This window comes from Daktulosphaira vitifoliae, unplaced genomic scaffold (assembly GCF_025091365.1).
Source record: "Daktulosphaira vitifoliae isolate Bord-2020 unplaced genomic scaffold, ASM2509136v1 Scaffold_3, whole genome shotgun sequence".
Taxonomy (NCBI): Eukaryota; Metazoa; Arthropoda; class Insecta; order Hemiptera; family Phylloxeridae; genus Daktulosphaira; species Daktulosphaira vitifoliae.
This window is the reverse complement of record NW_026099574.1, coordinates 19,850,391-19,872,758: the sequence shown is the minus strand read 5'-3', so window position 1 is coordinate 19,872,758 and position 22,368 is coordinate 19,850,391. Positions and strand designations below refer to the sequence as shown.

The 22,368-nt window shown below is 25.1% G+C and overlaps 2 protein-coding genes across 6 annotated transcripts; one reads left to right on the top strand and one right to left on the bottom strand.

Annotated features, from left to right (window-relative positions):
- The first annotated feature begins 501 nt into the window (after positions 1-501).
- On the top strand, positions 502-22,368 carry LOC126901609 (facilitated trehalose transporter Tret1-like). Of its 5 annotated transcripts, none has more exons than XM_050678208.1 (8): positions 503-1,141; positions 16,285-16,413; positions 16,579-16,898; positions 19,132-19,490; positions 19,557-19,832; positions 19,890-20,198; positions 20,692-20,800; positions 21,902-22,368. In XM_050678208.1, the coding sequence occupies exons 3-8, from the start codon at positions 16,685-16,687 to the stop codon at positions 22,213-22,215; spliced, it is 1,581 nt and encodes a 526-aa protein (XP_050534165.1). In that variant the 5' UTR covers positions 503-1,141; positions 16,285-16,413; positions 16,579-16,684; the 3' UTR covers positions 22,216-22,368. The 5 variants fall into 5 exon arrangements, with proteins under 5 accessions (XP_050534161.1, XP_050534165.1, XP_050534162.1 ...); XM_050678206.1 differs by lacking the exon at positions 503-1,141 and adding an exon at positions 12,720-12,920; XM_050678209.1 differs by lacking the exons at positions 503-1,141; positions 16,285-16,413 and adding exons at positions 12,720-12,920; positions 14,537-14,710.
- Positions 5,437-6,355, bottom strand: LOC126901633 (uncharacterized). The gene has a single exon (XM_050678261.1). It carries the CDS (start codon positions 6,280-6,282, stop codon positions 5,533-5,535), a length of 750 nt encoding a protein of 249 aa, XP_050534218.1. The 5' UTR covers positions 6,283-6,355; the 3' UTR covers positions 5,437-5,532.

The following is a 22,368-nucleotide window of genomic DNA, read 5'->3' as shown; positions in this document are numbered from 1 at the left end:
TGCGTGTGTTAAAGACTGCAGGGTTCAATGGCCCATTGTTATTTTCCTACATGTCCTCCGTTAAAAAACAATGTAGAACATGATTGAGAAACAAATTAAACGGTAGAGGCTAGGGTGCCCGAATAACATAACTGACGGAATGTCAGTTATGTTTAAGTCACCTTTATTCTTATTACCGCCTCTTAAAAGTTACAAACATTATCCTTGATATTGTTGCTCAATATTTTCATTCTGCTAGTATGCAGTTGACCATTTCATACTTAATGGAGAAATAAACACTGATGAATAGAATTGTATGGGCGAATAAAGTAAAAAAAGTACGTAGTCCTTCGTGTGGTGTTTGTTATTGTAGTAACAGTTTCGACAGTGACTCTTCATTATTTTGGCCAACAGTTAAAGAAGCAACCACTGAACGAGAACTGTAGTGACCGGTGGCGGCGGCAACTGCAATAATGAACACAATGTAAATAAAATGGAGTTTAGAATAGTGGAGCACAGTCGGCTGTGTGGATGTGTGCAACGCAGTGGCGACTGCCATAGTGTATTTTATTTACAGCCGAGCAGTCGTGTTTCGATCGGGAACCGCGCAACAGTACTGTGTCGACGGTAAATATAAAAAATAAGAAATAAAAAGTTGGGCACATTATAGGAAACTGTTATTCGACCCACGTCAATATTAAAATTTTGGTTTCAATTCACAGTTTTATGCCAAATGTATTTCATAATTTAATGACGACTTATCGTTCGCTCAACTTGACATTGCATTGGTGTAAAATATTGTGTACTTTAAATAACAATTACAATCGCTGGCCGTAAAGTGTGATTGTGTTTACACACTGTTTATGAATAGCAACTAACAAGACAAGATAGTAAAAAATTGAAGCCACAACTGTCGCCGGTACTCGAGTGCCGCCGTCAGTAGACCATGTCAACGCGGTCGGTACCTACACGTGAGTTGACGATTGCCGATCACACTGTTATTGCCATTAAGTCCATCGATCGTTCGGTTAGGATCTTTTCGACATAACAGCAACAAGTGGATGAAAGCCAGTACGATAATTCTATTATTAACACCCACGTCGAATTAACGCCCACCAATGTACGTGTCGCTATGCAGAGGACTTCCGGAGAGTTCCTTCAGGTTAGTCTTTCAACCACCAGTTGATAGAGAAAATAAACTTACTTATTTAATGTCATCCTGATAGCAATTTGAATTGTCTGTTTTAAAGTACTTTTTTTATTTTTATTCATGTGTAAGTTAAATGTTTACACACATTGCGATATGCGCAGTAATATAAATACATTGTTTGGAAAGCCGCTGAACAAGCCTATAACTACAACTAATGAAATATAGTTTTCATATAATCTGTGCTATAACTGTTCATACATGAAGTGTATACTCAGTGTGTGAGTGTGTGTTGGTTTTAAACAGCAGTCGAACATCTGTCAAGTAGAAAATAGTGGGGATAGTAGGAAAGAGGATGTGGTAAAAAACGTGTATACGTTAGACCCACGTGCATTTCGTCACATAGTTTCGAATACGTTATAAGTTGAAAAGTAAACGATTTAATTGATTTAATAATAAATTTTGCTAGTTTCAATTATAAATATCGGGATTGAACTGATAAATACACTGTATGTTAATGCCTAGTGCAATTTATTTAGAAAGGAAATATTATCTCGTGAATAACTCAAATATGATACTGTAATATTTAATCGACTAAATTGAAAAAATTAGTGATATTGACTTAGATAATTATCAGTTATTGATTAGGCTTGTAACTATGAATAATACATTATTTTTCAATATTCACATTACTACAGATTCAATAATAAAAAAAAGCTAAATTAATCAACCCGAAGAAAATGATTATAATATTTTTGCATTTATACAAATAGTGTTTATTTATTTATTTAATAAAAAAATCATTAAAGATTGGCTTAATTCAGAAATTTTGTAAAATCATATTTTTTAAATTTGTATAATATATTATATAATTATTTTTTCAGAGTGATAATTACAATTTTTTAAATTTTGATGGTAAAATATATAAATTGTATGTACGCAGAATTGGCGGTTTACACGCGATGTACTCTTACAAACAAACTGTAAAGTAAAATAAAACATAGACAGTCCAACTAAATAAATTAAAACATTCAGTGGTTATATAAATAACTACAATATGTGTAACATAGTTTAGCTTTCTACTTGTTTCATACATTTTCAATAGAATTTGATTGAATACTCAATAGCTCATTAAATTTGAAATATCGCCTTTTTGTATGCTAACTCATTAGTTTATCACATTTTAACCATTGGATTATAAAATATTTATTTTTTTTGCTTGTTTATAAGATTTATTTGAAAATATTAAACATAATATAGATAAGAATTTTTTAGTCTGTCGAACGTGTGATTGTGGCTCACTTAACCAACATCTAGAACCATCAAGGTAATCATAGGTTTTGCTTTAATTTAAACATAAAAAAATCAGCTTTTATAAAAGATTATAATTTTTATTATTTTTCATGATTTTTACTAAAGTTTTGTTGTGATTGAGTGTGTTTGTTAATCTAGTTAGCTCCTATCTTTGCTAAATAATTTGTTTAAATCAAATGATTTGATATATTTGTATTATGCGACCATATATTTTTTACAGAAGAAAAAACAGTTTTTTTGTGCGTGATAGTAATTTAATGAAAATATTTTTTTCAAAATTTAAATAATTACTAATTATAGTTAAAATAATTGATATATACAAATTGACTATTTGAAGGCACAATTAATTTTTGGAAATTCGGCGGGATTAGTGAAAAAAATAAGACATTTTGTAATATTACCGACCTCTATTATTAAATAATATGAATTGTTATGTATGTAGATTTTTAGTTTTATGATTACAATAATTAATTTTTTTTACTATTAAATTAGCAAGCTTTCTTGTAATTACTTTTTAAACACCCTTTAGCTATGGTATTTTTGAACAAATTCTTTATTAGCTTCGATGCGAAACTGAGAAGGTATTAATTTTACTATGATATGTTTTTTTTATATTTTTTTTGTGTCTGTTACCACTTTTTCTCAGTTATCACCGAACCGATTTCTTTCAACAATACGTCAAAAGATCACAAATCGTATCTAGTCAAAGACATTATCCTCAAAAATTGAAAAAAATTCCCTCGTTCCTCGTAAATGGGGAAAATCTTTAAAAAAATTACAAATTTAAAAATTGCTAATTTTCGAAATTTTTTCAATTTTTTTACTTAAAACTGCCATAACTTTTTCAATAATGATTATATCAATATAGTTTTTTTTTTAGATGCATAATGTCTTTACTTATCATTTGATATATTATTTTTATAAATTTGACCTATTACCTACCCACAGGGGGAGATTAAAAATGACAACTCTTTCATAAAAAATTAACATTTTTAACTTAACTTTTTAAAGTGTCCCGGAAATACTGACACTTTTATATATACCTTAAATTAAAGTTTATGTTATATACTTTATTATGAAAAATACTTTATTATTGTGTGAAAATTCTCGATTTTATATTTTACATTTTTAACTTTATTATGCTATAACTTATTGAAAAGTGTATGGATCAATACAATTTTTTATGAGAAATAATATTTGTATTCCTCTTTCATTCGATATACTTTTTTTTTTAAATAACACCATTTCCCTTTATATATTTGTATATAATAAATATATATAGATTTATATATATTACACTTATAAATCATAAAACTTGTAATCAGGATATAAATAAGGAAATAGGAGATCATGTAGCTTTTGGAATAATCCATAAATTTTTTAAAATTAAACACTATCTACAGATTTGCATCGAAGTGTTTTTTATGGTAGTGATTTTAATCACTGTCAGATATCATTATACTTGACCCAACTATGCCACTTCCCACTGTGCCACGACCCCACTGTGCTGGGTTATATTATTTTAGTTTATGCTCTGATTTGCGACCGTAAACATTCAATATAAGTATTATTTTTCTAGCGTATACGTTTAATAAAAAAATGTTAGTTGGTATATTTGGGTATGGTATACTTCCTAAAACAACATTACTCTTTGGAACTAACTCTTGTTACATTATGTAAACTCTACATTGATTAATAAAAAAATAATAATTACATTTATATAAAATTAAATACAAATAATAATGTATTTATTCGTTCAAATCCATAATAGAATATAAACAAGGTAAACATTCGATTGAATTATTGAAAACTGTATTTAAAAAAAATGCCGACAAAAAGAAAAAAATCATTGCAGTGAATTAAAGTCTATGACACGTATTTACAAAAAAAATTCATGTTGGAATTATTTTATTCAATATTCAGTCATTCTTAGTTATTATTCTTGATAAGTTAAAGTATATTTATTTTAATTAAATAGAGGCGTCAGTGGACATACTGACATTTCATAATTATTCAGAAATGATACTTCTAAACTGAATATTAAATAGCTGTAAAACTTTTTTAATATTCAATATGTAAAATAGCTTATAAGAGGGGAAATATCGGTCTAGAGATGCACTATAATCAGGCCTAGATTTAGGGGGATGAATGCACTGTGGAATACGATCTTAAAGAGACCACCTCGTACTCAGTCACTTGTTGTGAAATCATATTATGTTTATAATATAGACATTTTAATTTCTTCAAAATTTTTTTTAAATAAAATTAACTATTTTTTTTTTTATCATATATTGAAACTTTATAATTATATATGTTTAGTGAATGTGACTGTTGTAAATAAATAATGATTTACTGAAAAATAAAAAGCACTCAAAAATGAAACAAAGACAAAGTAAAAAATTTCTTGTAGAGTTTGAAATATACAAAATAGCCCAGCACTCACTGACAACTTAAATAACTTTTGATCTAGTTAAATTTTTTAGCTGATTTTTTTTTTTTTAATAATACATGTTAGGTATATAAATATATCTCAATAATTCATTTTTTTACATTTTATTAAAATATTAATTATTTTAAAATTTAAAATAAAATGCAAAAATCAAAGATAGCTATTTTGTAGAGTAGATTTGAAGAAAAATGTTGATAAAAAAATATTTAATTATTATTCAGTAGTAAATATTTTTTAGCATTTTAAAGTTTGTCAAAATTTGAATTTTTATTATTATTATACGGTATTAAACATTGAAATACGTGTTGATAAAAGGACAGAAGAAAACGCTATCTTTTCATGATTACTATAATTTAGTGTGCGTAACTTTTTCCATGAAAATTTCTTACCCTATTGAATAAGAGCTATTAGTAGTGTGCGGATTAATATGTATTAAAATTTAAAAAATATGTACATATATATGTATTTATTTTTATCCAAATATGCAACTAAAAATACATAATATTTAAAAAAAATGTTTTTATTCTTAAAAAAATACATTCAGAATACAAAATATAATAATATGTACCTAAAAAATACATTCCAATCAAATATTAGCTAGGATCTTCGTCGTCAACAAAGCAATAGACAATCATTTACTTCTTTAGGTTGTTAAGGTAAATTGACGTCGATTAGAACGATGTATGATTTTGTGGCTGCTAAAAGATCTTTCCACGTTGACGGAAGAAATAGGAGAAAATTTAAAAGCCCCTAAATCAGCAAGACTAAATTCAAAAGAAGTTTGCGTATCACTGCCATTGAGAATGTTTGCAATAGTTTCAACTGTCTTTAAACCAGAGTTCTTACTAAGTACTTGCTCAACTTTATTCTTAATTTTTATTCCAACCTGCCCAGGGGATTCTTTTAATTTTTTGACGGTGTCGGAGACAATGCCCAGGTTATCAGCCAGGGACAAGTTTTGAGTTTCAAGTTTCGTAATAGAATTGGCAAGGAATGTAGTATTGGAGGATATGTATACTAAATTATTTTTTAATGAGGTACTTTTAATTAACTTTTTTGCATTTTTTACTGAAACGGCATCTATTTCGAGTTTTGAAATCACATCTTCAATGACACTAAAATTGTCGCAGTAATATGCAGCAGCTTGTAACCAAGTACCCCAGCGAGTTATCACCGGCTCTGGAGGAAAAGGTGTTTGAGGATAATTTTCTTTAAATATATGTACACGACTGGGTGCTTTCAGGAAAATTTTTTTAATAGTTGATATCAAAAAATCAACTTCGGGAAATTCTGATCTTATTATTTCTGCGACACGATGGAAAGCGTGTGCAAGGCAGGTCACGTGAATTAATTTAGGATAAAATACATTTAAAGCTGTTCCATCTTTCACCATATCGCAGCACCCTATACCATGCAAAATACCATTCGGCCATAGGATACACAAAGAATCGTTGACAAAACGAGCAATTGTTGAGTGGTTACATTTTTTAAGAACTTCAGTATTTAATAAATATGTCTTTGAAGCACAATATGAATTTAACTTACCAACAATTATATTTCCTATGTACCTTCCTTCTACATCGGTGGTTTCGTCCATGGAAACCCAGATAGGTCCATTTGAAATATTTTTTCTTATATCATTCAAAGTTTTCTCGTATAAGTCAGGTAAATAATTCTTCCTTAGAGTGCTTGCATCAGGTATTTTATTGCTTATTTATTTTTTTTTTTTGAGAAATTGACGAAAATCAAGATTGAGTTTTTGCAAAGGTATATCTGCTTTAATTAAAGCTGTGCATAAGTCATTGTTGAAAGTTGATTTACTGGACGATGAAGTGCATGAAGTGCATGAGGTGATGAATTGTTGTTTTTTTTTTGTCTTTCCGAGTTTATTTTTTTTATGAATTGCGGTTCCTATGTGTTGTGTAACTTGAAAGCGCTGAGAAGTTGATACTTACGACGATTATTAGCGGGCTTGACTAGAGAAGATAACAACACAAAATATAAAACGGCGATAAATTGCTAATTTATTAAGTAGCTGAATATTTAACAAAAATATGTAATTTAAGTAAATTATGTAATAATATGTAAGTAAGTTTAAATATGTAAAAATATGTAACATCAACCATAGCTTAAAATAATCAGATAGTCCTGTAACATATTTTTATAAAGAAATCATTCAATTTTTATTATTTGTGACTAATATGTAAATACATACTAATCCGCACCCTAGTTATTAGTAATAATTGTCTTATCAAATTTCTTATCATCGTATTAATGCCAAGTTGGTAAATATAATAGACCTTATACTTAGTAAAATATAAATCATGACTGGTCATAAATAAATTCTAATTTTAGTTAGAATAAGTAGTTTTATTTTTAAAGAAACAAAACTACTCATTAAGTAATAGGTATTGTTTGTGTTTTTATTTGAATTAAAGCCGGCCTTTAGAACTTTAACAATTTTCATGGAAAAATCCATACACATATGATATTTAGTGTGAAAAGATTGTCTTTATTTCTGTCCTTTTTTATTAAACATAGCCAGCGTTTGATACCGTAGAATAAATACAGAAAAATTCGGGTTTTTACAAAATTTAAAAATGTTATAGAAAATTAACTAAATAACATTAATGAGAAATTTTTTCACCAAATTATTTCTTAAAATTTATTCTAAAAAATGGTTATTTTAAATTTTAAAATAAATAAAAATAATATTTATTATATTATTATTAAAACATATTAAGTGTATAAAATATTAAAAAAAAAAAAAATTAGCAAAAAATTTTAACTGGATCAATATTTATTTAAGTTATCAGTGACGGCTGAGTCACTCTGTAGAATTATCATGTAGTATCGCTGTAGCAGAATTGTTTGAGTCAAGATTTTTTGATATTTTAAACACAGCAAAATAAAACTCATACCAATATTTTTTTTGTCAATTTACATGTTAGTATTTTTTTTTTTTTTTCTATCTTTTATTAATTAAATAAGAGCATATAGAACAGAATAATGAACTGATTTTTTTTGTAAATTAATTATTTAATTTATTTCGAATACATATTTAAAATTAAACAAAAGCAAAATTTTGTAAGTCATGACGTGTTTTTTATTATTTTATTTCTAACAAACAATTACGTGTTTCTATGACATTTTTTCATAAAACATAGTTTTATTAACTTTGAATTCTTTGATACTAAATAATTAATTTAAGTTGTAAAATGTTTACAAATTGAACTGTGTAAAATAAATTTTATCATTCATTGTAATTATAAACGATAAAAAATGTTTTACTCACGTTATTTAAATGTTATAAAGGTAGTATAAAAAAACCCAGTACAGTGGTGTTGCGGCACAGTATGGAAGTGGCATAGTTGAGTATAGATGATATTTGACAGTGATTAAAATCACAATCATAAGAAACGCTTCGATCCAAATCTGTAGCTAGTGTTTAATTTTTAAAAATTGATAGATTATTTCAAAAGCAACAATAACTCTATTTCTCTTAATTTTATCCCGATTAGTTATCCTAAAGATAAAACCTAAAATATAGTAAAATAATTTTAATATGAATAAGCAATTTATTCTCGCGAGGGGTGACTACAGTGATGGGATCCTTGTTCTTTATTAAAGTTATTGAATCTAAATGAGATAAAAATTAAATGAGTTGAAAATTTATTCTAATTTAAAAATAATTAAGAATAAAATGCAAACAATTTCTTGCCATACGTAGGTTAGAACCCCAAGCGCGTTAAACATAAGTTTTACCGACTTGACAACCGTGCGTCGCTTCCGTCAATTGAAAAAATAGGCAATTTAAACTAATTCAAATTTCAAAGCTATTTTTTCGACTTAAAAAAACCAAAAAAATTTAAATAAGTTTAACTTTCTATGCTATATCAATTTGATTTATATAATATTTATGAAAATCAGTGTACTCCCCTTGTCAGATATATTAAATTAAAATAAAATACAAAACCCAGAATTTTAACACAAAAATAGAATATTTTTGACGGTAGTCATTTTCACCATGAATACAAGTTCAGAGGTCAAATTATTTTTTTTCAAATTTAAGTATATTACATAAACTTTAATTAAAGGTATATATAAAAGTGTCAGTCTTTCCGGAACATTTTCAAAAGTTAATTTTTTGTAAAAAAGTTACCATTTTGAAACTCTTCCTGTGAACTGGTAAAGAGTAAAATGTTCACAAAAAAATATATCAAAAAATAAGTAAATACCTAAAGTATCTATAAAAAAAAATTAATGTGATTTGGTCATTTTAAAAAAAGTTATGGCAGATTTAATTAAAAAAAATTTAAATAATGTCGAAAATAAGCGATTTATTAAATTTGTAATTTTTTGGGGGATTTTCCCCATTTACGGGGAACGAGAGAAATTTTTTCAATGTCTTCGACTAGATACGATTTGTGATCTTTTGACGTATTGTTCATCAAAATCGGTCCAGCGAGAGCTGAGATTGAGCGTTCACAGATATAAAAAAAATAAATAAATGAACACATCATTGTAAAATTAATACCACCTTCTCAGCTTCGCATCGAAGCTAAAAATTTGACGGAAATTGGAATTTAATTTTTGTATATTTGTAAATGATTTAATTAATAGAATTTTTTCATAAATAAATGATATTTCTTTTCAGTGTCAAAAATTAAAATAAGTTGAAAATTATAACTTAAAAAAAAAAAACTTTTATCAATTTTTTTAAATTCTACATTAAACCAGTCCACTTGTATAAATTATTTCCTAATTTCAATCTAATGTATATAAATAATTTGATGTTGTTACTTTAATTTTGAAAACCTATAAGCTTATCCTGTTAAAAAATAAATAGCTTTGTCACTTTTGGTCGTTTAATATCAATTAAGAGTCTCATTGATTCTGGTTTAAAATTATATGATTATAATTGTTTTTTAATGAGATAATTTATTGTACTGTTTGTTTAATACTTGTTTCAAATTTTTTACTCTGGTATTTTCTATTTATACATTTTTTAACTAGTATAGATATATATGTCATAAATTTCAAGTCAAATATTTATATTGCTTAAAAATTTGTTTAACTATAAAATTTCTTTTTATTACTATTACTATATATTACAAATGCCATTGAACTGTAATATTTATTTAAAATATGTATGAGCTTTGATCATTTGTACTCATACATCATAAAATAAGTAATTCTATTGAGTATATTAGCTTTATTTTCGTTATTAAATAAGATTATATTAAATGTTAATATATGTTTAAAAATATTTTTAATATAAAAATTAAAACTTTTTCCCAAATCGTTAAATTTGGATGGACATATCAAAAATAGAGGTTAGTTTAGCTTTGAACTATTTTATATTCAATATTTGTTTTGTTCTTGTTTTACTATTTTTATTTTTATTTTTTTAATAGAAAAATCTACTTATTTGAATATTACATTGACAAATAAAATTTAAAAATAAAATAAATTATCATTAATGTAATAAATATTAATAAAAATATAATTAATAGTATAATTATTTTTTACAAATTATAAATTGTTTTGTGTTGTTGTAAAGAAAAAGCAACAATATTTTGATATAATCGCTAATTTTTTTACATCTAAGCGCAGTTGTTTTACTTATTTTAAACATTTTTAAAAAGGCGATTAAAAAAAAAAAAAAAACCAAGACTTAGACTATGTGGCTCTTTATTTAATACAAAGAAAAACTAAAAACACCTTATTGACGTACAAATTAGTATAGTTTGTGTTAACTGTTATTGAAATGATTTTAGTATACAAATAAAATTATATATGCTCTTTTTAGTATATTTATTGAGTTGTACAACGATGATTTCGATAAATGTGATTTGAATTATAAAATGTTTAACTCTTGACACATATCTTCTTCTCAGAAAATTATAAGATATAAATTTTAACTAAAAAAATTTTGACAAACTAAGATAATTCGGGAATTATGTTTCATTAATTAATTAGTTCATATTTTAAAAGACATCAAAGAAATATAAGATTGTATATTTCACAAACCGAAAAAAGAAAACTTATTTACTTATCAAAAGTGTATTATAAAGTACATATTAGAATAATTTAAAAATAATTACACTATAAATTGAAAGATCGGTGGAAATAATGTGCTACGGATTAACTCGTATATTCTATAGTATTATGTAAAAACAAAAAAGGTATTATAATTTCTTTTAAATATTATTTGGACTGCACATAGCACGATCTTTCAACTTATCCAAAATGATTCCATAAATATAATTAGATTTCTTCATAGCACGTTATTCCCGCCGACCCTTCAATTGTTATGAAATTCATTTATTTCGATTTTGATAATCATTAAGTTACTACACTTTTACATTTATTAATTTTACTTTGATAACATAATCACATGTCTAAAATATAAAAAAAAGTAAATTTGTTTCTTTTATAAAATTTCATCAATTTTAAGGTGTATAAAAATTTATTGAACTTAATGAATAATCAATATTTTATTAAATAAGCATAATCAAAATTTAAGCATTAAATGTTTTTTTTAATGCTTGAATAAACATTGTGGGTTTTGTATATTTTTAGTTGATATTTGTACTTAACATATGCGTAATGGAATTTTTCATGTGTTATTATTTATATATATAATACAAGGGTGTTCAGCTTAACTAAGTAATTGTCATGAAATACTAATTTTATTTTAAAATCAGAAAGGTTTGTCATGTGTGTGAAATTTCTCAAATTTTCTTACTATATTTTTAATAATATACATTGCAATTAAATAGTCATGTTAAAAAATTTAATTAATCTAGTAATGAAATATTAATAGGCCATTAGCAGTAGCGTTAACCTGAAACTGTAAATAATATAATAATATTTAACAACATTAATTTGTATGCACGTGTCAATATTTTAAGTAGTATTGACTAGTTACAAACGCATAATATGCGTCCATAAATTAAATAATATGTATTAATAAATATTCATTAATTATCCTAATTATTGTAATTTAAACAAAAGCTTATACAAACAACATAATCATTATAACTTAGAACGGCATTATGCATATTATACCATATGTTAAGCCAATCTTTAACTAATTTAGTTTATTGAGATAATGGAACCGCTAAAATATTTTATTTGTAGATACTATTACAGTTAATTGTTTTTATAAGAGTCACATGTTTGATGATGTTTCAAGAAAAATCGGTAATTGTTTAACTTTTTCTTATATATTGAATGTTTATTTCTTATAATATTTAATAAAGAAATATATTTTACCATTTAAATTTAAATAATAATTTTTATTAAAGTCTATATCAAATAATTTAATGTGAAACTATTTTAATATTTTATCCTACCTACCAACCGTAAATTAAGCCATCAGACCTAAAGGTTATAATCGTGAAATTGATTTTAAATTATCTATTGTTGACATTTAATCTATTTGGCTCTAATTGATAATGTAAGTATGACTTAATTGTACCTAAATTATGGTTACATATTTTGAATTATCTTCAAAGAAATAATTATTATTTATGATGATACATCATTAATTTTTAATATTCTATCAGCAATGGAATACCTGTTTAGGCCTAATTTATTCTTAGATAAGATACGAATGTTAACACCTGAATAGGATATTATCTTATAAAGTATTCCTCTCTAGATGATTCGTTTATCCCTACTCCGATTTCTTTTTAATAATAGTTATAAAAAAACCTAAATGTATTTGTATAAATTAATTATTGCGAATGTGATTTGTTTTAATATAGTTATGCAATTATTTCGTTTATTTTTCAACTGATAAGTGAAGGAAGGCGTGGAACTGGTGGGTTTGATTGATAACATCACTGTATTAATATAAGTTAATTAATAGATAGGTAAGTTCTAATATTTTTATGGTTTAAGACTCTTCGTTGTCGACATTGTAAATTTAGAGGTTAGAACATTTCTGCTGTGTGGTGTTGCAGCAGGAGTAAGTGTGGATACAAAGGAAAAACGCCAATAAGGGATACTGGTTTTATATAGGTAATTTAAAAAAATTTTTTATACGTCTTAAAACAATTATATTTTAGTCGGTCGTTAACCTTAACAATTCTTTTATAGTATCAGTATAGAGTAAATCTATTTTTAGCGATATAATTCATAATAGTAATGTCGTGTTATCAGTTTACCTTTAGATTGTAGGCGTTTGAAATAATTTTAAAATGTATGACAGATTTTGATCTCCAAATCAAATATGCATAATAGTTTTTATAATATTAAATATTAGGTTTTATAATTATTTAATTGTTTATTATTAATCTTTTTTATTACTTTTAATTGAAATTTATCTTCGAAACTTTATATAAAAATATTAGTGTATTTGTTTTCAAATAATACTTTTAAAGAATAGAAATTTATTAAAGGCAATTTAATGTTCATCCTTAATCAAAGAATAATTTTAGAACTCTTAGTTGATATAAATTTACATTGAAAATATTACAATTATCAATTGTCGTCTTTTTCATGCAATATATGATCAGCTATTTTTCTTTTCTCTTTTAACAAGCTTAAAAATTTTAAATTAAAAAAAAAAGAAGATATTTCTTATTGTTTATTAGTTGAATTTTATAGGAATTAAAAATGTATCAAATTTTTAATCAACAGTGATTGTTCGTTTAAAGATTTTTTTATAAACGTTATATTGTAAATAGTAATAATAAAATGTATTTAATTGTCAAGGATGCTAAAGCTAAATTTTACATGATCGACAAAAAAAAAATTACTTTATTTTAAATAAAAGAATATGGTGTTTAATATTTCCAATATGATAATCAATGACGTATTTTTCTTTTTATCCAAAAATATTATCAATTTTCTCTCAGTTTTGATAATTAATTAAATTAAGTTTTTAAATTGATAAAATACTGATTTTAGTTTGTGGTGTAGGTATCTGTTATTTTGATATAATTATAATGATTAAATGCAAAGTCATCTCCATATTGACGTGTTTTGCCGTACTTATTGTAACTTACCACTTTTAATTGGATAAAGTTAAATGAACAAAATTCATTGATAAAGAGTAATCATAAAATATCATACATTCATATCACTTTATTTTTCTCTGCGTTTTTATAGGTTTGCTATTCATGTTTAGTTACACACAAAGGAAAAATTAGGCATGTGCTCATTGTTAGAAGTTATATATGAGTTCAAAATTTATACTGCAAATATTAGCACGTTAATATTTATATTTTTTTAGTAATAAATTATTTAGATGTAAAAACTTATACATGATGAACACATCTCATATTGAAAAATGGTGTGATGTACTATTAACTGAAACATAAGCGTATAATTATAATTTTTTTATGTTTGATTATCATTCAGTTGTTTACTTTTTATATCGTGTCACATACCAGCTTTAATTGCGCGTTTAATTACCCGATTCAAGCTTTCAGCTTTCGATTTTATTTAACTACTATTTACAATGATATTTATTCAAATAATATTGTAGCTATGAATATGCACTAATTTAACTAAAGAAATTTGTATATAATGGTATACATATTAACATTGATAAATTTTCAATCTTAATTTAAGCAAATACCACTCTTGAGTTTATTGTTTTTTTAATGACACGTATTTTTTCGCATTTTAAGAGTCCGGACATTACCAAAACAATATATTTAATGGCTTCCAGCTCATACATTATTGATCAATTTCTCTATTCAGCTGTCATTGTCAATTTATTTTGCACACCAATATACGTCATGTGTGACATTAATAAGCAAAAATACCGCCTCTAAAGAAAATTGTTATTATCGTCACGAAAGGTTATCATAGACAAGTGGATATTATCAACTTATCAATTAAAAAACTCTTAAATAGATGGTTCATGTGCAAATTAAAACAAATATTCAATGTCATGAAGAATTCCATAATAGTCAATCTAGCATAATTGTAGCATATTCATTTGTATCTTCATTATAATGAGGATTGATTTTTTTTCACAAATCTCAAGTATTGCTAGTAAAGAATTATTTAATCATGTGGTTATCTAAATATTTAACTTCTAAATTGTTTCAAAAATAAAATTTATAGTTGATCCTTTAGAATGCAATAGTCTATTGATTTCAAGTTTTCCTACAAAATATTATTAAAAAAAAAGTATATTGAAATTATTTCTTTAATATATATATTATTTTGATGATACAAATTGTTTTCCCTGTGAAAGGGGATCAAAATACTGTCACAGCCTCTCTGTAAGTTTAAGTGCAACAAACAAGATTGAGTCAGGTCGACAATCGGTATAAAAATTTTGTAATATAATTTTATGATTGTGAATAGTTGATGTAGGTAATCGCGTCTAAGTGGAGTTTTTAAATATGGATGGTCGACTCAATTAGTTGAGATAAAGGAAAGGGAGTAGAAGTAAAAAATCAAACTAATTTTAAATGATTCGATGGGTATTATTTTGTAATTTTATTGGTTTGTTTTAGATTTATTTGTTCTACTATATTATTCAAATTATTTTTAGATAATATTTTAGGTATATCAAAAATTTAATTTTTAGTGTTTACGTGATTACGTTTGTTGATAGTATAAAAAATCCAATATAAAATACTTTATTCATTTTATTTAATTCACAAACTAAGATACTTTTATAGATAATGAGTATTTTATCTAAAAATTAATATTAAAAGTTGTGATACTGTGATAGAAAATTTTTTTCAAATTAATTAAAAACTTAGGTAATTAAATTATAATAGTTTATTATATCATTTTAACAACTTAAACTTTCAATTAGAATTGAAGATATGAATATGAAAATCAGAAAGTGAACTTAAAAAATGATGATAAAAAGCTTTTTTACGTGAGATACTTTTATAGAAATATAAAAGGAAATATAAAAATTTTGTGTCAAATACTAATAATGCTTTTATATATTTGCTTAGTACTTAATTTATAATGTATTAAATAAAAACTGTAAAGCCAATATAACATCATTTATTTTAAAAACACATTTTATATAAATTTACCTTAAACAGTAATTTTTGAATGAAAAAGTCATATTTGATAGTAAAATAAAATTATTAAGTGAATATTTTTTGAAAAATGTTATGAAAATAATTTAAATGAAATAAAAACAATTTATATTGTAATCATTTCTTAGAAAATATATAATTAGAACATTTTTTTAATTGTTTTTATTAAATATTTATGAACAATAAATTATTTTATCGAAAATTTAGGTTAGATATCTTAGGGCTTTGTACTTAATGTAATTTTAACAAATGATCAATTTATTTATAAAAATATTCAATTACATAGGGCATAAGCATATTTTTAAAGTTAATAACATAATTAATTAAGTTTTAGTATTTATCTTTTTTTTTCAATGTTTTAGCCTTTTACATTCTCTCAAACAAAATTCAAATTACAGAATGGAAAATTCAAAAATTATAAGTTAACTTTGTATTTGGTCTTTTAAGAACGTTTGGTTTGGACCCCATTAATAATTGTAAATTAACGAACAGTATGTTATTTTTTGTGTGTGCTTATTAAATTAGTGGTTTTGTTCATTACTACACTATCAGCGTTTTGTGTATTTCCAACCGTCTTAAATTTATTATATAATACAATTTATTATATTTTATAAGTCTAAGTTTGGTTCATATTTAAATATGATTAATTGATATAGGAAACCAACTAAGCCACAAGCGAGACAGCATCAATATAATTTGGCCACTGCAGGTCCACCTAGAAGAAAAATTTCAAATTTTGTAAGGCCACAGTTCAACGGGCCAATGGAGTTAGAGACTCTTATGGAAGAAGGGGCAGTGCCAGGATCTGATGGAGAAAATAACTTAACACCAGCAAGTAATACGAAAAACGGCAATCGTTTCACAATGGCCAACGGAGAAAAAACTCAGACCACAGTCACCTCTACTTCTAATGTGCAACCGTTTAGTGAGAGCACACGAGGCTCTGCTGTCAATTTGTTTATTGCTTCATATGCAGGTTAGTTTTTACTACTGAATATTGCAAAATAATCAAATATTTTTAAGGGTATTCACTAAAGAAAAAAGTAGAGATTAATATCATAGTATACTAAGTAGGATTGGCAAACAAAAAAACTCACTTCAAAAAACCTAGTAAATTTCTTTAGGCTTAATCCAGAATTTTTTTTAAAAAACACTCTGGCTGTTTTTTGTAAGTTCACTTTAGATATAAAAAAACTGTTGTAAACAAAATTGCTTTTATTTAAAATAAAAAAATATACTATTTTTATCGATCTTATTAATAATTTCAACAGCTAAGGCCATTAATTACAATAGTTATATCATTTGCTAAAATACAAAATTAAAATATTATAGTAGTACTTTTTCCTTTTATTGTAATCAATATTAATAATTGGTGTTATCATGATATGTTTATTATTATTTCTTTGTGATAGCAGTATAAATAATAATTATTTTTTTACAAACCCGGTAGATTTTTGTGGTTTTTTGAAAAAAAAAACCGTAATGTTTTGGGTTATAAAAATACCTGATTTTTGACAACCCTGATACTAAGATTCAGTTCCTATTTTCTAGTCTTAAGTTATTGAGAACTCTTTTTTTTAGCTTCGTTGCGAAGCTGAGAATGTACTAATTTTACCATGATGTCTTTATTTTTTATTTTTTAATAATAGTTATTAATTGAAAACTAAACAAAATTATGAACAAATTTTGAATAAAGAGTTAAAAAATAAAATATTATGTAAATTAATTAATTTTACATTAATTTGAAATAATAGTTTTTTTAGATATTTTTTTAATAATTAGTAAACATCTCAAAAACTATGGTAATGAATCAGTAATGAGTCTTAGAAAAGTTTATGTTTATATGTAGAGAAAATGTAACTATGCAGTGAAATTTTTAATGACTAAATTAGGACTAAAAAAACTATTTTTTTACTAATGTAATTTTAATAAGAGCATTTTAATGGATATTAAACATATATAAATTATTATATATAAAAAAAAAAAATGGCTTTAAAATTATTGAATTAAAAACGTTTCACTTAATTTAGAAATCTATTAATTTGCTTAAAAATATATGTAAGTGTTAAATATGTGTAATCTTAAATATGGCTGAGATGTAAATCAAGGGTATTTAGAACTATTTTTAACGCAATTTTTATTATTTTTTTAAAGCAATTAGCTTTTTGTAAAACATGTACAGTGAATATGTATTTTTTAGATAATTTTTATAACATTATATTTTAGATAATATAATTTATTTATTTTGAGTCCATAATGTTTCAACTTAAAAGTATATAAATTATTTTTAAGATATATTTTTTCGCCTTTTACGTTCAAAAAATGATATATAATTAATTAATTTACTATTACACGTACATCATTATTGTATTTGGAATTCGATTGAGTATAGTATTCAATACTCACGTAATAGATTAATATAAATTAATAAATTAATTTAAAGAAGAAAAATAAAATTCATTCACCACGTAGTTATTGTACTGCTTTTATTACTTAACTATCGTTTTTAGTTTTAATAGAATAATTTTTATTCATATTACGTACACTTTGTTTAGTACTTGACAATAAGTAAGTAACAATTAGCAACGTGAAAAGATTCAGCGGAGGTCATATTTCATACGAACAATCATAATATCATCGTCTTAATGTGATAGTCACTCTTTCTATTTTCGTAAAATGTTTTTTTGTGATTTTTAAGTAAAGTAAAAGTTATTTTCATATTTAGAATATAATAAACTATAATGCATTCCAATCGAAATTTTACATTGTTTCTGTTAACAACAAAATTAAAAATCGTAAAAATTTCAGCGTCCATAATCGTTTTTAATATTGTAATATAAGTAATTAATAATTAATGAAAATTAAAATTTTTATTTTTCTATTATTTCGCTACTTTGGTACTCATGAACAACCACCTTAACTTATACCAAACACCGTTTAATTGCATATTTATGTAATGGGTCTTGATTGGCTTTCCTAGGATATCTCGAATATTCTCTGACCGTATAGTAATTTTTGAAATTTCGTTTCTTGCTCTTAGTATAAACAATTAAAATCAGTATACACCACCGAATTTTTTAGATCTCTATACTATGTACTTTAATGACTTATAGATTTCTTTTTCCTGCTAAGACAGTCTTAAAAACATCCATATGATAATGTATTTAACTTGAATTACTCAACTAGTAATATTTATACTTTTATTACAGCTAACTTTGGAGCCATTGCAGCAGGCTGTGCTCTAACATGGTCATCACCTATTTTGGAAAAATTTAAAAACGGAAGTGATTCAAGTATTTCTTTAAAAATCACTCAAGAGGAAGCTACTTGGATTGGTTCCCTGGTAACATTAGGAGCCGCTGTCGGACCTATACTTTCCGGTTTTTTATTGGATCGACTAGGACGAAAAAATACTGTTCTATTTAGCATGATTCTATCTATTGTGTCATGGACAATGATTAGTTTTATTCCTAACTTATACGTATTGTATGTGGCCAGGGTGTTATCAGGTATCAGTGTTGGTTTAATTTTCACTGCCGTTCCAACTTACATCGCCGAAATCGCAAAAGTAATGATTACAACTGTTAAGTTATAAATTATATAAATGTTTCAAAAAATGTGGTTTTGATATCAGCCTGATTTGAGAAGTTCTTTGGGTACGGTGATGCAATTCTTCTTATGTGTTGGATTTTTATTAGAATACATCGTGGGACCGTACACGTCTTATCTTACCTTGGCACTTGTATCTTTGGCAACACCAATATTATGTTTTGCTACATTCATGTGGATGCCTGAATCACCTTATGCATTGTTGGGTAAGTCTAAAGAAGACCAAGCACTAAAATCATTGAGATGGTTGCGTGGAAATCCTCTAGAAACGTTTGTAGTTAAAGAATTAAATGAAATTAAGGTATGGTTGCTTAGTTGGATAACTTTAAAATATTATCTATTTTTTAATTTATTTTAGAAATCTGTTGAAGAATCTAAGAATAAAAATTCAGGGTTTAGTGAGCTGTTTGCTAACAAAGGTAGTATCAAGGCTGTTATCATTTCTTTATCAATGGTGGCTTTTCAACAACTTTGTGGTATCAATGTCATTTTGCTCTATAGTGAATCTATTTTTAAAGCAGCCAGTGCTACTATTTCTTCAAGCATGTGCACAATAATTATTGGATCTGTAATGCTGGGTGCAGCTAGTATAACTCCTTCTCTTGCTAAATTTAGCTCTATAAAGATGTTATTATACATTTCAGCCATTGGAATGTTTTGTTCAGAAGTAAATTTTTTTTAATTAAAAATAAATTAAATTTTTTTCATACAGTTAGACATTGTTGTTTTTAGTAAAGTAATCATTAGTTACTTTTGAGTTCGAACAGAACTTTTAAGATTTTTATCAACTCCTAATCGAACAGATAATTTTCTAGGCAAATAATTTTTGTATTATTCTTCAAGAAATTCAGAGCGATATTTGATTATTTTAGTTTGATTTTCAAATAGATTTATTTAGAAAAAAATGAGTTTGATTTATTGCAAAATTGTTTTGATTTTTGTACATTTCTCGTAACAATGATTAATTTGGGGGTAAACTTTTGAAAGTGTTCAACTAAATAAAGTCCAAAGTGTTAAATTTTTAGATTATTTGCGATTTTTTTGAAAATCTGATACCTGAATTATTAATATTATATAAAGGAAATCTTACGTTTTGTGCGTTATACTTTTTGTTTGTGTGTTTGTTACTTATATTACTAATTTTATTTTATTAATTATAGGCTACTCTAGGATTTTATTTTTTAGCTGTGAAGAGTAAAATGAATGTTTCTCATTTTCAATGGTTACCTATAACTAGTTTAGTAATCTTCATCATAACATATTGCCTTGGTAAGTTTTCAGTTATCCAACAAATATTTGATATACATAATTCTTAAACGAAAATCTTAGTTATTAATTCTATTTTATGTTATTTATGTCATTTAATATTTATAGCGATTCCGCAGAGTTTTGTAACAATGCCTTATAAAACCCTTTGAATATCAATGAAAATATTTATTACAAAAATATAAGATCAATGTTTTTCATTTCTTAGTTTATTGTTTATATACGGTATTCATTGTTATAAAAAAAATCCGTTTTTACATGAATTATTATCTAGAAGGCCTAATTTTTATATTATTTTAAACTTTTTATATTATGGTGTGTTGATAAAAATTCGTTTATGCCTAACACGCCACCAGAAATAGTGTTCTCATTGTGCCAACCCTTAATATAAAATATATCATAAATTATATGTATATAAACGACATTAATAGTATGAAAATTATCTGAAAAGTAGTTGTTGTGTCATACCTGCAAGTGTTTTTCATTTGAAAAATGTTGTAAACCAATATGTTTATTTAAAAAAAATAATTATTTATACTTCTTATCAATCAGAGGGATATTGTTCAAGTTCTTCAATAATATTATCAAATAATATTATTTTTAACTCTACAATGTACGTTGTTGCATTTTTGTAGAAAATTAAAAATTATATGTAATTTATCTATTAATTTTTTTATGATAAAGACACTATGATGCACTTTATTGATTATTAACTTTGATAAATATATTATCAAGTATATGTTAACGATTTGGATATAGATTTTATCCATTTTAAGGTATTTATTATAATTTTAATAAAACAATTTTTTTTTAACTTTCTTTTCAGTGGTATAGCCAGAGGGACAAGGGGCCACTCTCCTCATTAATAGTAATATTCGTTTCTAAAATAAAGTGATAAAAAAAAAAGATACGAAATCCATTATGTAATTCTGGCTACACCACTGTTTCAAAGGATATAAGACTTACAAATCAATTGTTCGACGTTTAATTATGAGAAATAAGAGATACTACTTTTGTTGATTTTTTTTATTTAGTGGTATTAATTGTAAACAAAAATTTTGATTAATTTATTATAATCACTTTTCAAATTTTTTAATTTTTTAGGTTTTGGACCACTGCCTTGGGCAATTATGGGAGAAATGTTTCCATCTAATTTAAAATCTGTTGCAACATCGCTCACAGCCAGTTTCTGTTGGCTTCTTGGTTTCGTGTTAACTTATAATTTCCCTGGCATGAGAGATTTGCTGGGAATGGATTTTGTTTTTTTTCTTTTTGCCTTTTTCTGTATCATGGCTTTGATATTTTCATTGTTTATACTGCCAGATACCGAAGGCAAAACGTTACAAGAAATACAAGATATTTTAAACGGACGAACAAGTACACCAGTCAATAGTAATTGTACTGATAAAGCAATTTAACTAGAATATGAAAGCGACTGATTTTATTAATAATATTATATATTTGACCAATGTATATAATATGTATATAATCATGTTTTTCAAATAACTTAATTATAAATAGTCTTTTATTGTATATGATCTTTATAAAAAAAAAACTCACTACATTTATAA

Bases quoted from the DNA above. Each gene is read 5' to 3' on its own strand.
- LOC126901609 (XM_050678204.1), top strand. From the start codon at position 1,098: ATGTACGTGTCGCTATGCAGAGGACTTCCGGAGAGTTCCTTCAG. The intron at 16,899-19,131 runs GTTAGTTTTTAC...CTTTTATTACAG, and splicing joins GTTTATTGCTTCATATGCAG to CTAACTTTGGAGCCATTGCA. The intron at 20,199-20,691 runs GTAAATTTTTTT...TATTAATTATAG, and splicing joins TTGGAATGTTTTGTTCAGAA to GCTACTCTAGGATTTTATTT.
- LOC126901633 (XM_050678261.1), bottom strand. From the start codon at position 6,282: ATGGTGAAAGATGGAACAGCTTTAAATGTATTTTATCCTAAATTAATT.